The following is a 16,649-nucleotide window of genomic DNA, read 5'->3' as shown; positions in this document are numbered from 1 at the left end:
AACACCCTGTTCTGAAGCTCAAATTTAAAAAAAAATGTTCAGCAAAGCAGATGAATAGTTGTCAGGCTGTTACAAACAGACAATCAAATATCCTTTCATTTTCCATGCTGTTCCTTAAAAAGAGAGAGCAAGTGCTGCAACAGTGAAATCATTGGAAGAAATATGGATTCTGGCTTACCTGACTCATCTGTGTAAAAGAAAAGAACACTGGAAGGACCCAGTCCTTTTATAGTTCTTGCAGCAGCAAAAAAACTATATAATGTAAATGGTGAAAGCTCGTCCAGTATTACATAGTTATCAGAAGTAACAAAAGAATAATTCTCACTTGGTCCTTGTAAAATTAAATCATAACTTATTATTGCACCATTTGGTTTTACTGGGGGATCCCATGATAAGAGAACTGAGGTAGAGGAAAGGTTTTTAAAAGTGTTGATTATTGGTGAAGTTTCTGGGACTATAAAAGAAAAAAAGAATATTAAATGAAACAAAAGTGATTAGCATCAAGAAGAAGAGGCTTTAATAATAATGGGACTTAATTTTTATCAACAGGTAATTATTTTAAGAAACTTAGAGCTTACTGTGTTTATTGAAAGGCTAATTACTTAAGAACAAACAGAATCTATGTAGTGATAAGAATAATGTTTTCTATCAGAAAGCAATATAAATAAGAGAACACCAACAATCTGCTTAATAAGCAATAAAAGGGTCCAGCCTACCATCTTCTTCAGTTTTGATGTGTAGTTGGGCAGTATAGGTATCAGAGAATCCCTTTTCTGTTGATGGAGTGATTTTTAATATATAATCAGTATATTTTTCCAGATTATCAAAATACATGCTTCTCTCATATGTAACTAGAGGTGGTCTCACGTGGCGAGGAGTTTGCTGTGAGCTCAGAGAAATATAGTAGAAGACTAGACCGTTTGGTTGAGACGGAGGGCCCCAGCTTACATGTATTGCAGTTGACGAAATGGACTTGTAAGTCAGGTTTCCAACAACTCCTTCAGGTACTATGACAGGTAATGTGCAAAATATAAAAATCATCAGTCACCCTAAATAAAATATAAGTAAATTCACAAACCGGAGGATAATTGTTGAAATGGCATCTACTACATCACCTGCTCTTAAATTATTTAAATCCACATGTGGTAACATCATCTACTACAAAGTAGCTTCTAAATAATTATATTAAAATCATTCAAAATAAACCCTGTCATCTTTAATATGTGTGAGAACTGTTTTATACAATATTTTCTTGGCTTTTCCTTCCTACAAGATGGAGATTATGAGTCTGTGTATGAGATTATGTGTATGAGATTATGAGTATGCATGCATGTACGTGTGCATGTATACTCAGATATTTAAATATTTTTATAATGTATATTATCTAAACAATATTTTTACTTTCTTTCTTCTAAAGATTATCCTTATTGTACATATGAAGTCATCCAGGACCTCTCACTGGGAACAGTGCACAGTGTTCATTATTCATGGTGCTATAATAATAATTGATAAAATGTTATAGGTTGGTGAAAACCTTGGGAGAGATCTGCATTTAAAGAATGACTGAAATGATATTGACCACAAATTGCACTAAACATTTTTGCTAAAGACTCCCCAAACTTGTATTTCCACATATCATATCTACTCTGCTGATCAATGAGTAAACAATTTAAAAGATTGTTCCAACAACAGGGAGAACATTCATTCCTCACACTTAAAGTATCTGTCAAATTTATAATCTTCAAATAATAAACATGGAATTCTACTCTCAGCAGAAATTTAGGTCAGTATCATTTCTCAGTAAGAGGACTAATCTTTTAAAAATAAATGGACCATAGAAACAACCACAAGAAGAAATAGACAATGATCCATGTATCATCGTATTCTTGAAACTGAAACCTAAAAAAAACAGCAAGAGCTTCAGTCATTATAATTTTCTGAATACTCAACACAAACAGGATTCTGCAGAAGCCACAAATGAGAAACTTCCAGAGTTTAAAAAAAGATATTTTGGACATATTAGTCACAAACACAATAAGAACAAAGATGCTGCATAAAATCCTTTGTGGGTTCAAAGACTGAAAAGGAAACAAGTTGTTAGAAAAAAATGTCATTTCTAGAGCAAATGGAGATTAAGTATTGGAAAATCCATCCACATACGCAACGGTTTTCTTCATGCCCATAACCGATGGCTGTGACATCTTTCGAAGCAATGAAAGTGACAGAATTTTTATAAATGGATGGTAGCAGTTTTCAGGAATAGAAAAGGCTGTTACTACTGTAATAGGTTTATAGCTATATTAAATGCATTTTCAAACTTCTATGACTGGTTAAATGTGCCTAAATAAAACACAGATTTTATTACCAATACATACAAATAGAAAAAGATTCTGAAATAATTATAAAGTTTTAAATTAATCCTATTAAACATTAATGAATGCTTTTCATTTACATACTGTCTTGATCTGTGTATACTTGAACTATGTCACTGCTTTTATTCCCATTTCCAACTGAAGTACTTGCTGTTACCCAAAATGTATAGTAGCTGAATATTGCCAGTTTATCTATTATTGCAGATACGGTCATATTGTCAAAGTCATTGGTTACTTCATGGAGTGTAAAATTCTGAAAAATAAACATATCGTTTTAATTGTTCAGAATATATTTTTAGTATACATGAGCATTTCAAAGTAATTATTATTCATGGATTGGTTGCCTCAGTATTTTAATATGTTAATTTTTGAGGAAAATAAAGAACTTTTTTATTGCAATAATTAAACTGGAAATATGTTTGTACTAAAAGAGGAATAGATGGTAGCAGTTTTATTAAATCAACATACAGAGTAGCAAAAACTCCAAGCTTAGCTGCAGTGAGGAAGGTCCAGTGGTGAACTGGAAATGCTACAATGTGCTGACCTGTGTCAGTTTCCTTTATGAAACATTCAAGTATTTTTCAAAACATTGACTATATATTTTTAAACAAGTTTGGGAGTATTATAAAAATTTTAAGTTTTTTCTTCCTGTTAACAATGTAGGAATTACGAAAGTGTTCACCTCTTTCTATGAACTCAAATGGTTATTCATCTTTCATAGACCCTCTTTTTTCTACAATCATGTAGAGAAATGGGAAGGCAGTTGGATACACTCTCATATGTGCTGAGTAAGAGAAATTTTAAAATTCTCTTGCCTGACTCTAGTTATATTTGTCCCAAGGCATTTTTTGATAATTAAGGAATTACAATCATCCCTTCCTAGACCAAATTTTAAACACAAAACACATAGTCAAAATCAATTCTAAAATAAAGGAAAACAGACTTTAAAACATTCATGTAGGTAATTAAATATGAATTAAGTATGAATAATTTTATAATAATGTCTACTTATACTAAGAAATCTGAATCATTCCAATCTGCACAAAGCCATTAAGAGTCCAAAGACCTGCATTCAATTCTGGCAATAGCTCTGGATAAACCATCTGATCACAAAGCTTCTCCAGCTGTAAAATGGGAATAATCATTTCCACTTCACAGAGGGCTTTTGAGGATTAGATAATATAAAGCATATAAAACAATACCATCTCTGGCACACGATAAAAAACTAGTAATTAGTAAAAAGGTTCATTAAAATTAGTAACATAGGATAATCAATTTGACTAAAATTTATAGTTATCGTGGTTCTGCAATGTATCAACAAACTAAATTCAGCAAATTTTTGTGGTTCTTTCCCAGTATAGGGAGTGGGGGAGAGTAAGTGTCAGAAAAGATCTATTTTACTTTTGTGGTGACTTATTTAGGAACAGACAAGTTAAAACATATTTAATCTCACACAAAATATGATCTGTGAACTTTAATATCTTCCAACACATCTACTTTACACATGGCATAACTGGCTTACATAAATTCTCTCTTAAAATATTAATAGAGCTTTTTGATTTTGCTTTGCTATAAAATTTATTCCGACTACCTATGACCTACCTTGACGACAATATTAAGTAACAAATTATTTTTAATCACCCAGAAGTTATTCATGCTGAGTGTGAGTAAACATGCACAGACATGTAACAAATTTAGAATTATACCAATTATCCACATAATTATTCCATTCATCTATTTATTTTTGGAAAAAATGTCTGGTGGCTCAAATTATCTAATTAAGGTTTATTCTTTACGTATATGAATACAGTCAGAAGGTATTTAGTAAAAACTTCTCAAATTTGATTAATCAACCAGTACTCATTTAACACTTTTTAATAAAAGACACTATGTCAGGCAAACTGAGGAGACATAAGTGGGTAAATGTTAAAATGTAGAAGAGTTAATACACTATACAAAACACAATATACCACAACTGGAGGAGGGACAAGATGTATTGCCAAGTAGTAGCAAAGAGATTAAATTCCACAAAGTCAGAAGAAGGAAAGATCACTTCACAACAAACTCAAGTGCTCCAAAATTATAACTAAGTACTGAAAATAATGTTGATCTGTTATAAGAATTTTATGTTCTATGCTTAAAACATTTATTGAGCATTATCATACTGTACCAGAGGACTTCAGGGGATGGAAAGACAAGGGTCACACACAACTCTTTTCTTCATGTTATTTGCTATGGGATGAGGGAGCTAAGATAAGTAGCAGATACCAGGAATAGAAAGCAGAATATGATGTGCCATGCATGAGCTATGCTACATAGTTCTATGGGAAGAAGAAAGAGAAGGAAGAAAACAGCTATACATCTGTTCTGCTACATAATTTTCATTTTGAGGATTTCTTCTACTCTACCAATCCAAAATAGGAAATTAGGTAGTGAAGATTCTTATGCTATATTTAACATTAACTTCAGAAATAAATTAAAGCACGGATGAACTTCAAGGAATATAAGAAATGTTTTAACATCATTAGCCTGTGTGCCCTCTTGCAGCTGTCACACTTAAAAGCACTCTTAAGATAATTTAATAGAAGATTACATTTTCTAAATAGATGAATTGCAAATGGTATCATATTATATACTCAGGTTTGAATAAGAAGGTGCATAAAAACATGTTGAAATCATAGTTAAACATTTACACTCGATTACCTAGATGTGGACAAAGAGAACCAAAATTGAATCAGAGACAAGCCATAAAGTAAACTGTACAGAGGCAAAACCTTTGCTAAGATTCAGAACTACTGAATTTTGAATACTGAATATTGGTTAAATGCATGAAAAAAATCTGCAATTTGAATGGCCTATATGACATAATGACACATTATTAAATTTGTAAACACATTGTGGTAAAAAAGAAATAAATTGCACACTGATCCCCATTCTTCCCCAAATACAGCAGAACAAAAAGAAACAGCAAAAATTGCTTGATGTACAGAGTTAAACAAACAAACAGATCCTCTTTTCTTATGCAGTCCCACTCTGAGAGGGCCTTGAGCAGAATATAAAAATAGAACCAACCTCTGGACTGTCTTTTACTCACTGCTGAGTAAGGCCTAAGACAGCCTGCAAAGTTCTGCTCTGACCTTATTCGTTAGCCTAAACTGTACTAAAGCAAGTCATACTTTAGTCCCAGAGATTTCTGCTCACAAGAACTAATTCAAGTGGCTACACATGGGTTGTTAATCACAAATGGAGTTAGGCGTAGAATTAATAAGACTTATCTCTATCCTCCTTCTGCTTAAAAGGATGCAAACACTTAATAATGGTCAGAGTCATAATCAACATGCAGTCAACAGTTCCTATCAGTAAGGTACATATTCTGTAAATTGCAGTATTTCTTCTAAATGAGAGTTTTCCAAGTTATATTCCAATTCTCCCCATTCCTGATTCAATCACAGCCAGTCCAGTTTTAATCTTTTCATCTACTAGAGTTCTGTGAAATAGTTTGGAGAAATAAAGGAATTTGGCTGAAAAATTAAAACTATTTCTCTAAACGAAATGCACTTTTAGCTATTTTTATAACTGTTATTGTTCATATCTCAGAAAGTGTCCATCTGCAAAGTGTGCGACCCTATAACCTTGCATACCTCAAGTTAAATAAGCACATTTTAATAGATTTATTACATCTGATACGAAGTGATGATGATGAGGAGGATAAGCCCTCCTGCTAACAACTGAAAATATTTTTAGAATTGAAGAAAAACACACAAACACATCCAAACATGAAAACTATTTATATTATATACAGACAAAAAGAAATTTTTTTTTAGCTGAGAAATAATTGAGGGTAAATGAAACCATTAACTCTCTAGTGAACACTTCTTGGAGAAGAGGCACTCAGGGCTATATTTATATACAGAATTTTTAAAAGGTGGCAGCTTCATTGTTGGTAACACATTTGAAGCTGATAGAGAAACATGTGTGTGTCTGAGTATATGTGTGCATGCTTAGACAGTTTAAAATGTATTTATTTCTCCACCACATTTTTCTATGTCAATGGCAGTTCTATAAAATGTCTACACAAAATTCTAAACGTAAGGTAAGCAACTTTTTCTACCATGCCAAGTGTTTATCAACAGAGCTGAAGGATGTAAGTAAAGAAGCAGGAGAAAACTCAGGTCTTACCTGCACAAAAGTACCTGAAGTATTTCTGTAATAAACAGAATAATATTGTATAATCCCATTAGGTTTTGAAGGAGGCATCCAAGAAAGAAGTACTGATGAAGAACTGAGGTTTGCATAATGAACATCTTTGGGAGGATCACTTGGTGCTAGAAAACAAATGATTGAACAAAAAACTGTACTTGTGTCTCCAAAAATATGTGTAAAATTTTCTAAATGTTACCTGCCTTTGATTAGTTATGATAATTGTTTTAAAACTAAGAATAATATCTAATTAGAAATCAGAAATGAAATCCATAAGGCTCATTGGGCCATCCCTGTAACACTCTACCATAGCAATATCTAAGCAGAGACAGACGGATTTCTTACTCATAAAACACTATCCCAGTTCTAAAACATGCCTACTGCCCTAGACTTGAAAACAACATTATGACAAGTTTCCGATATAGAATGCATAATATGAAATTCCAATTTAACTTGCAATTTTGAAATGGAATAATAGAGGACAAAGGCAGAGAGCTGACTTCATGCATTTTACTCTGGTTCATTTAAAAACACACTAAATGCTTACTAAGTGTTGAGGTCTGTGCTGAGTGCATTTACAAATATAAATTCATTTAATCCTCATAAGGACCCTGTGAGGTAGGTAACATATCATTTCCATAATACAGATGGGAAATTGAGGCACAGAGAGATTAACTAACTTTACCAACATCACATAGCTAGACAGTGACCGAAAAGCAATTTTGCGTGTAACCGTGATAGATATTAGGTTTAATAAGACATATTTAACACATTTTTTTTGAGCAGGATATTCTTTTACTTGGTCTACATCCATAAGAACTCACCTCCTTCGGGTGTTCGAAAGTTAATGATATTGCTTCTCATTTTCCCATCACCAAATCGGGTGCTAGCTGTTACATAAGCACTATATTCAACATGATAGTCCAAATCTGAAAACTCTAATGATGTTTCAGTTACATTAATGTTCTTTAATGATGATCTGTCCCTAAGAGGAAAAAAAAAGGATTATCTGCACAACTGACCTTTAAAGTAAACGTCTGACAGATACATTTCGAGTACAAGTATTTAAAAATAAGCAACATTTATGCAGATATTAATCTGGATTAATGGGAAAAAGATGCTACTTATCCAGAAATGCTGAAAAGAACAAATTTCAGAATAATTCAGTGAGTAAATTCTTTTGTTTTCAAGCATATTCACTAATTCAATCAAGTGTTAATAGGATGTTCATATTAAGAGTTTGCTTGGACTGATTTTAATGGCTCTCTAGAAATTCTGTGTGTTCAAAGTAATTACAGCATTCTTTTTCATACCGATGTTTTAGTTGTTCAAATATGTGTTCTTCTGAAGTGTTGGCAAAATCTAATTTATACCATATATTTATCAAACACATTTTACATATATTGCACAAAAGTAACATTTACTTCAGACCAATTCAAATGATAAGTGCCTGAATAGTAATATCTAAAATAATGCGTATGGGTTATCCTTTATTTATGTAATTAGAAACAAGATTTAAAATAATGTATGTATAAAGCAAAAAGTCGAGTTCACATTTCTCACTCAAAATCTTAAATGTATCTGAAATATCACTTCAGAAAAGAAAGTAAATATTGACTTAAACTCTCCAGGTAAGTACCAAAATGCCAGGAGAGGGGGAAAATGTCTAAAGAGCATACTGTTGCTAAGTAATACAGCACTACAATTAATTTCAGTCATATTAATTCAGTTTCCATAGAATTGGGTATAGATTAGAATCTAAAGAATGAATATGTATACAATGGTACTGAAAACTATGCATTTTTAAAAGAAATTTTGATTTTTAAGAGCCATAAATTAATTATTAAAGTATTTAGATATGAAAATATGAGTAATATCACAGAAAAGATACATATCTCAGTTAATCTCATTTTTTTCTTCTTTAGAAGCACAAGGCGTCCAAGAGGTAAATGGATATTCCCTCTGAACATAAAATGCATTTTCGTTACCACTGAAATATCTGAATCCTTGAATCATTAAGGGGAATAACAGATTTTAAGTGAATTAAGAATATCCACAAAGAGATACATTTCAGCCATGGTTTTACCATTACAAAAGCATCAATTCACTCCAAATATAAGTACAGTTATCTGAAAAATAGCTGGAAAGCTTACCATAGTGAGAAATATGGCTTTAGAGTATGAGATTAGAGACAGGCAGGATTAGCCAGGCTCCTCAGTAATTTGAAAGAGTTTCATTACACATCCTTTTCCAGAAGCCATAGGGAGAGCTGAGTTCTCTCTTTGACTTCACTGAGACTATAGGAGAGAACCTTTTAAAACTCTTAATGCTGTGGCTATTAGGCTATTAGTCTGAGAAATATGCCTTGTCATAGAAACGTTACCCAACTGCATACTCCTGTCATTGGTCACAGGTCATTAGAACACTACAGTATAGCTAGTCCAATTCAGATCTCTAAAGCTATGAAATTAGCTAAAGCAACCTAATTGCATTATATGTTTCAAAACTTTCTTTTCAAGCATATTTTTAATAATACCTGCTGCCTTGCATGACTACTTTCTTACCCTGATCTTCACAGCAAAATAGTGCAGACAAGGATCTGCCTACAATAAGAAAAACCCCAATTATGTTCCATAGGTAACACAGAATCAAGGCAATTACCTGGAAAATGCAGGTCAAACATAAATTCTGTCTTAAATATCCAGATATTTCAGTAAAAAGAAGATAGTCTTTATAAATTTTCTGAATAACAAATTCAATAGTCCACCTCAGCATATATAGGTATAGTTTCCACATCTCTTCCAGTCTATCTCCAGGGACAAAACAGTGCTAACAAAAATTTTTCAAATACCGATATGTCTTGTCTGTCTGGCGTTTGTAGTTTAGAGTTGCGGCTGATATTTTAATAACTATGGTAGAAAAATATCTGAGCACAGATAAACTTCAATTGAAGCTTCAACTTCAGGTACAAGTTCAGAATGTATCTTGGGTACGTTAAGAGATGGTCTGCCATAAAACTGAGAACCCAGAAGTAGGAAAAGGAAAGAGAAGTGATGCTGTTCCCAAGGATCTGACTCCACCCTCCTTGCTCTTATGCTGCTGCCAGATTGGCGGAAACACACAGAAACCTCTGGGCTGAGGCCTGAGCTCTCTGCTCTCTGAAGAGCCATCTCATAGGCAATCCTACAGTTTCTCCCATGCATAAGAAACCCAGCTTTGACGCTGCTGGAATCAGTTGTTACTCCCGGTTTTAGCTGGTTTAGTTTAAAAATGTCTGTTTTGTTCTTATTAGTTTAAAAATATTATAATAGGATTTTGATGTGTTCCACTACAGCATTTTATTTCCATTTATAAAAGTATATGTTCTATATCTTGATTTTTCTCATGTTAATAACAATAATCTATACCATTATTTTCTTTTTAGTTGCCTAATTTGGATATAGCATATTTCTTCAGCCTTCCCTCTATAAATTAACATTTAGGTTGTTTCTCTCCTTTTTTTTCTTATTACTATCAGTGATGCAGTAATCATTCTTACTCAAATATCTTTCCATAACAATACTTTTATTTCTGCAGGTTAAATTCCCAATAGTGTGACTGAGTCAAATGGTTTTATAAAATTTTTATTTTAATGATAATTAATAAATCATTATTATCTGGAGTCACAGCAAGTGCGCAAACTTTCACCACCTGTCTGGATATTAATTTTCTTAATTTCTGCAAATTCAATTGACCAGAAACATTTATTTAATTTGCACATCTCTGACCATGAGGAAAACAGATTATCTTCTTATTGGTCATTTGCAGTCCAATTTTTGGAATAACTTAGTCATACATTTTCTTTTATATACTTTATTTTAGTCTTTTAAATGGAATACAGTATATGTCGGGGAGTTAAGGAGGCACTGTTCTCTTAAACAGTGCTCCAAATTGAGAAAGATAGATAGCTTCCCCACTCCTTCTGTATTTAGTAATGATATGTATACAATCAATATTCAACAAAATTCAGCAACATTCTTTGAGCACCTATTTTATGTCAGGAACTATTAAGTGAGTAAGAGACAGGCCTTACCCTCAAAATAGAGAGACAAAGCAGTAAATAATTATAAAACAATTCATTAATAACAATGTGATCCCCTTAAGGACAGTACTTTTTCCCCTAGTGGCTAAAAGCAAAGAAAAAGAGAAAGGATGAGTGAGGAAATTAATTGTGACCAAAGAGTAGAAAAGGAGAATAAAGCACAACCCCCAGAGATGCAGGAAACTGTTCACTAGAAAGCAAGTTTGTGAGGTTTGAGAGTAGAATATAGGGAGTTGAGGAGGGAAGAAGAAGAGAGAGGGCCCACCTGACAGAGCAGGTCTAACTCTTACATATCCAAAGTCATAAACTGTGTGGAAATGGAAGGACCATAAATGTCACACAATACTAAACCTATAAAGTAGATAACTTAGAAAATCAGCCAAACCTCCCACGCAGTAAAGATTTTCAAACTGAGGAAAAAAAAAACAACTCGGGGCTGTCTTCAGTGCTATCATTTTACTGATTTAACTTATAAACTCATTAGAACATTTTTAAAGCCTTTTTGAATTTGAGAAATCAAGAGCATTTGAATGACTCTGAAATTATTCTGAATAAATATAAGACGGAGATTTTCTGTTTGTCTACACTCATTGGTAACATCAAGAACACATACTAGGATGAAATTAATGGAGTCTTTAAGATGAAGTTACTACCTAGTTAATTTATACTTCTTTTCAAAAGACAGACCACATTTTGACATCTAGGGCATAAAGGAAATTCTAGAGTTTAACAGCAGTTTCTTTGCTCTGCTTTACCAATTCCTTTACTCATTTCTTATCACATCAAGACTATGCTAAGCAACAACTGCCTAAGAGGAACCATGAATATCAAAACCATATGGAAAGACTTAAAATTCCCCATTTCCCTCAATGTGAACATGAATGGTTTCCTAGACAAGGTATGAGACTCTGAAAGATCATGGTCTCAATTCTAATCTTCATCATTTGATATTTTGTTCCATGTGGGCAATCTAGCCTGATGATACACCCATTCCTGTACATTCCTATGAATTTATTTTTAAAAGTTTAATCTGCTATTATCTAAATATCCTACACTAATCCTCTCACTCACTAAATACCACTCCCCAAAATAAAGAATTTCAACATGCATTTACTTGACTCTATCAAATCATTTTCTCTCTCACATGACCCAGCAACTTCACTAATTTTCCCACTCCAATGGCACTGGTCTTCTATGTTGCAATTACTCTAGAATATTTACTCTTCATAGATGGATTGAATCAGTAGGTTAATAATTACATAACAAAGAACCCCAAACTAGCATAAATAGCTGCATATTCTATGATCCTAAAGCTTTACTAGAATCTCAGAGAAAGTCTGAGTCGAAGCAGGGTATTCATTTACTGTTACTCTTATTCCTGTTGTCATCATTTGCTTGGCTGGTTGATTTCATTTGATTTGGTTTGACTTTGTTTTGCTTGTTTGCATTTAGCAGAAAAGACACATTTAAAAGATTAGAGGAGAAAGCCACTATGGAGAATGAGGTTGCAGCTCACTTATACACTTATAAACCATCTTCTCGAAGCCAACATAGGAATTAGGGTCCAGAATACAGGAGGAGGGACTGTATTTAAGCTGGAAGAGAAAGATTTCATCCCCTGAGGACAGACACAATCGCTTAGGCCAAAATAAAGCATTTGGATTTTATTCCAAGGGTAATGGAAAGTCCTTTGAATGTTTTCTCCTGGGTGTAGTCTTTGGGTGAGTGATGAAAATAAAATTTAAAAATCCCATTCAATACTGAGATTCAGGGGCTTCCCTGGTGGCGCAGTGGTTGAGGGTCCGCCTGCCGATGCAGGGGACGCGGGTTCGTGCCCCGGTCCAGGAAGATCCCACATGCCGCGGAGCGGCTGGGCCCGTGAGCCATGGCCGCTGAGCCTGCGCGTCCGGAGCCTGTGCTCCGCAACGGGAGAGGCCACAATAGCGAGAGGCCCGCGTACGGCAAAAAAAAAATATATACTGAGATTCATTCTTCTCTCTCTCTAGATAGACAGAGAGAGAGAGAGAGAGAGATAGACAGACAGACAGACAGATCCTTATTCAAGCCTCAAGTCTCCATGTATCTGGCCTGCCCACCGCTCCAGTTTCATCTCTTTCCACTTTCCTCCTGTGCCATTATACTCAAGACACAGGGCCATCTTGCTGTTGCCCATACCAAGCTTCTTGCTGTTAACCACACTTGATGAAATTATTTGAGTTTCTACATCCAGTTAGCATACCTCTGGACTTTTCAGCTAAATATGTCATTATTTTGCTTAAGCCAATTTAGGTTGGGTGCAATCACTTGAAACTAAAAGAATCTTGACTAACATCTATTTCCATTATTTAATAGTTTGTCATATGCCTTGATCCTGAATATTTCCACCATCATCATCACTCCTTGCTGAACAAGCTTGCTTTGTCCACTTACCATTGTAACTGTGAGGACCAGTAATTCAACTGGTTTACACATAAAACAGTATGATCATGCTCTAATAAGGGATAAAGTCCATGAACTAATGCAGAACAATATCAAGCCAGTGATTGTTTTTTGGTAGAAATATGCCATATGAGTTGACGCACTAAGCTTAATTTATTGTAACTCCGTTAGTCTTTAATCACAAATGCTGTTATCAAACTAAGACACCCCCAATCCTATAAGCATACTGTTGAGTTTTTAGAACAAAGGGCAATTATAACACTTATTCCTAGTGATTTGGGGAAAGCATGATTTGAGAGGATTACAGATCTGGTTATGATCCTAGTTCTGTCATCTTCTAGTTCTGTAACCTTAGTCAACTCCTTAACCTCATCAAGACTGAATTTCCACAACTAAAAAATGCTGATAATATTCTTCACTTTGTTTTGTCATGAAAAACAAGTAAGAAAACAGGTAAGAAACCAAACACAGCATTTGTCCCAAAATGTTAACTACTCCACTATCCCTCTTGAGTCCTTTCCTTTAGCTCTCCAAGATGTTTTGTTCCCCAATCACAGTCTTTCCTAGCTTTGTACATTTCACAGATGGGATGAGAAGACCCCTGAAATTGAAGGTATAAAAACTCAAGATCCACAAAGGCAAAGTAAATGATTAAAATGACTGAATTTAAAACAGTGTGGTGGGAACTGAGGTAAACTGCAAAGCAAATGCTCCACCTCTATTTAATTCCTGCTGATTTATTTTCATGGGGAATAAGGCAAAAGAATTCTGATTTTTGTAAGAAACAAAGGATGTTGAAGTTTCACTAGATATCTACCCACTATACTGACAATTCTATTCAGAATTTATTAACAGTTTGCTGGTCCAGCAAAGCATGGGTGGCCTACCAATAGCCTGCTTGTCGCCTTGGTATCCAAGCTTCATCCAAGTCATTCACGAAAATGATTAGCAAAAAAAGAGCTGAGACAGAGTTCTTAATATCCCACTAGAAACCTCAGGTTGAATGATCAAAAGCACCCTTACACTCAACCACTCCATCCACCTGTGTTTGTATCTGCCACCATCCTAATCCTGCCCCACTATTTCATGTCTACAATTCTACTTACTAATTTCTTGACACAGTTCATTCATGCTGCCTCCAAGCCTTCATATATTGTTCCCACTAAGATGTTCTCCTGACTTATCAATCTGCCTTTACCAACTTCATTCCAAATGGGAGGTAAACTCAGGAAATTTGAAATAGCCCCCTTCCCATTCTGATTACTGATCTATATCATAGGTTCAAACCATTAGGTAGTTTTAATAGAGTGAAAATCTTTTAGAAAAGTGGAAGAAATAGGACTAAGCATATCTTTTTAGCATAATGAAAGCCATTTCCAAAGGTAAGCTTTTATGCTGCAGGGGAAATCATTTGACCAGTGATATTTAATAAAATGCTGTAGTGAAACTGTTTTGACTTCCTAATATATTGCTCAGCAAGTATTTTTAAATTATCTCACATGGGCATATTTTATCTCTAATCAGTCTACAATCATTTTAAGGTTCTATATATTTTTTATCTCCCCACAGAGTTTAATAAACATTTGTCAGACTGACTGATTCAAAGTTACTTCTCATAACAACTACTAAGGAGACCAAGAAACATTTAAAAGACAAGGTTTGTATATAAGCTAGAATTTTCAGCATCCCTTTCATTCCACAGTCTTTTAGCTACATCTTATGGGCCATTCACTTAAAAGTTTTATAAACAAGGAAGAAAACTACTGTTAAATTTTACTGACATTATAAACTGCTAAACAAATCCAAGCTGAATTCAACTATAAAATAAATAAATAAGTTGTATAATCAGTTTACTAGAATACAACACCTCAATCCAAAGTGTATTAAAATAATAAGCTAAGAGGGCTCTAGTAGAAATTCATTTATTTAATGGTGGTCGCCCTAGGAATGAAAGGATTGCTTCTCATTTGAAACCATATAAACATAATTTACCAGTATTACTGAGGAAAAAGTGCTACTTAGATGACAAAAGTTATTTCACAAAGCAAACTTTAAAAGAAAACATTATTTTAAAATGCAATGGGTTGGGACTTCCCTGGTGGCACAATGGTTAAGAATCCGCCTGCCAATGCAGGGGACACTGGTTTGAGCCCTGGTCCGGGAAGATCCCACATGCCGCGGAGCAATTAAGCCCGTGCTCCACAACTACTGAGCCTGCGCTCTGGAGCCCGCGAGCCACAACAACTGAGCCCACATGCCGCAACTACTGAAGCCTGCGCGCGTAGAGCCCGTGCTCTGCAACAAAAGAAGCCACTGCAGTGAAAAGCCCGCACACCGCAATAAAGAGTAGCCCCACTCACAGCAACTACAGAAAGCTTGCAAGCAGCAACGAAGACCCAACACAGCCATAAATAAATAAATAAATAAATAAATAAATTTATATAAAATGCAATGGGTTAAAGAAGATTTCTGAACATGCCATCTACAAACCAAATGTGATTCACATAGCAGTGGTTATAAAATGATTGCACAGTAACCCTCATGAGCTATTTTGTAAAGAAATACTCATGACAAAGGGAGGAGTCACCAGTATAACAAATATAACAGGTAACCTGCAATTTGCAGACATACTGAAAACAGTAAATATCCAAAGATGTTGTTTTTAAAAGAAGTTGGTAGTTACTGAAAGAACTAAAATAATGGAAACTGAGAACTGTGAGAGAAATATGGACCCCTGAAACAGGAACTCTGCTAATAAAGATAGCCACCACTTATACAGTATTTTAAGAGAATAACACGGATAATTTAGTGGCAGTGCCATGACTCAAACCTACGTCTCTCTGATTCAGAATGCATGTCCATTATATGGTGATACATGCCTCCTATTCTCTCCAGTAAAACTGATACAGCAAGAGTTCAAAAAAAGCATTAGTGATTAGTGACAGTGATACGAAAGAACCTATGATTATGACTATCTCTTTAACTACAGTGGTTCCAACAGGTATCTTAGGGAAGAAGACGCTAGAAATTTTAAAATCTCTGTATATACTCCATTACCATTTGTATATTTCAGTCTATTATAGATAATATTCTTGAACATGTTAAGGTGTTTTTCCTTCTTTGTTTTTTTCTTTATAAGACCTAATTCTATTCAGTTGAAGGTATTCATTGTATGGAAAAGCATCACTACTCTTATGCCAGAAATGAAAAGCTAGTAAGTCTATACTAAGTTTTTAACTCTTAAAATATATTCTTCATTCATTCATCCATTCAAAAAATATCTAGCTTCAATTATGAGCCAAGAAGTTTTCTGTTCCAGATACAGCAATTAACAAACCAGATCTTGAAGCAGATAAGATCTCAATCTCTCTCTGTCTCTCTCTCTTCTCTGGCCCTCTCCCTCCCTATGTGTGGGGTGTGTGTGTGCGTGCGTGCGTGCGTGCGTGCGTGTGTGTGTGTAAAATAAAGCCAAGTTCTACTGAGGAAAAAGTGTTTTTTACATTCTCTTTCCACATCGAGAGTCAATCCTGCATGATTTTAGACCGTAAAGTTTTATA

At 34.4% G+C, this 16,649-nt stretch overlaps 1 protein-coding gene across 1 annotated transcript in view; it reads right to left on the bottom strand.

Moving 5' to 3' along the window:
* Window positions 1-16,649, bottom strand: part of PTPRQ (protein tyrosine phosphatase receptor type Q) — a 206,486-nt gene that overhangs the window by 128,395 nt on the left and 61,442 nt on the right. Inside the window, exons 18-22 of the mRNA XM_059081625.2 lie at window positions 7,397-7,557; window positions 6,552-6,697; window positions 2,457-2,625; window positions 717-1,007; window positions 179-454 (exon numbers count right to left, since the gene is read on the bottom strand). Of these exons, the coding sequence (XP_058937608.1) occupies window positions 179-454; window positions 717-1,007; window positions 2,457-2,625; window positions 6,552-6,697; window positions 7,397-7,557 (1,043 nt within the window). The remainder of the gene's footprint in view (window positions 1-178; window positions 455-716; window positions 1,008-2,456; window positions 2,626-6,551; window positions 6,698-7,396; window positions 7,558-16,649) is intronic.

The sequence above is a fragment of the Kogia breviceps genome, chromosome 12, assembly GCF_026419965.1.
Source record: "Kogia breviceps isolate mKogBre1 chromosome 12, mKogBre1 haplotype 1, whole genome shotgun sequence".
Classification (NCBI taxonomy): domain Eukaryota; kingdom Metazoa; phylum Chordata; class Mammalia; order Artiodactyla; family Physeteridae; genus Kogia; species Kogia breviceps.
Note: the sequence above shows the minus strand (reverse complement) of the source record. Positions and strands in the feature narration are given on the sequence as shown.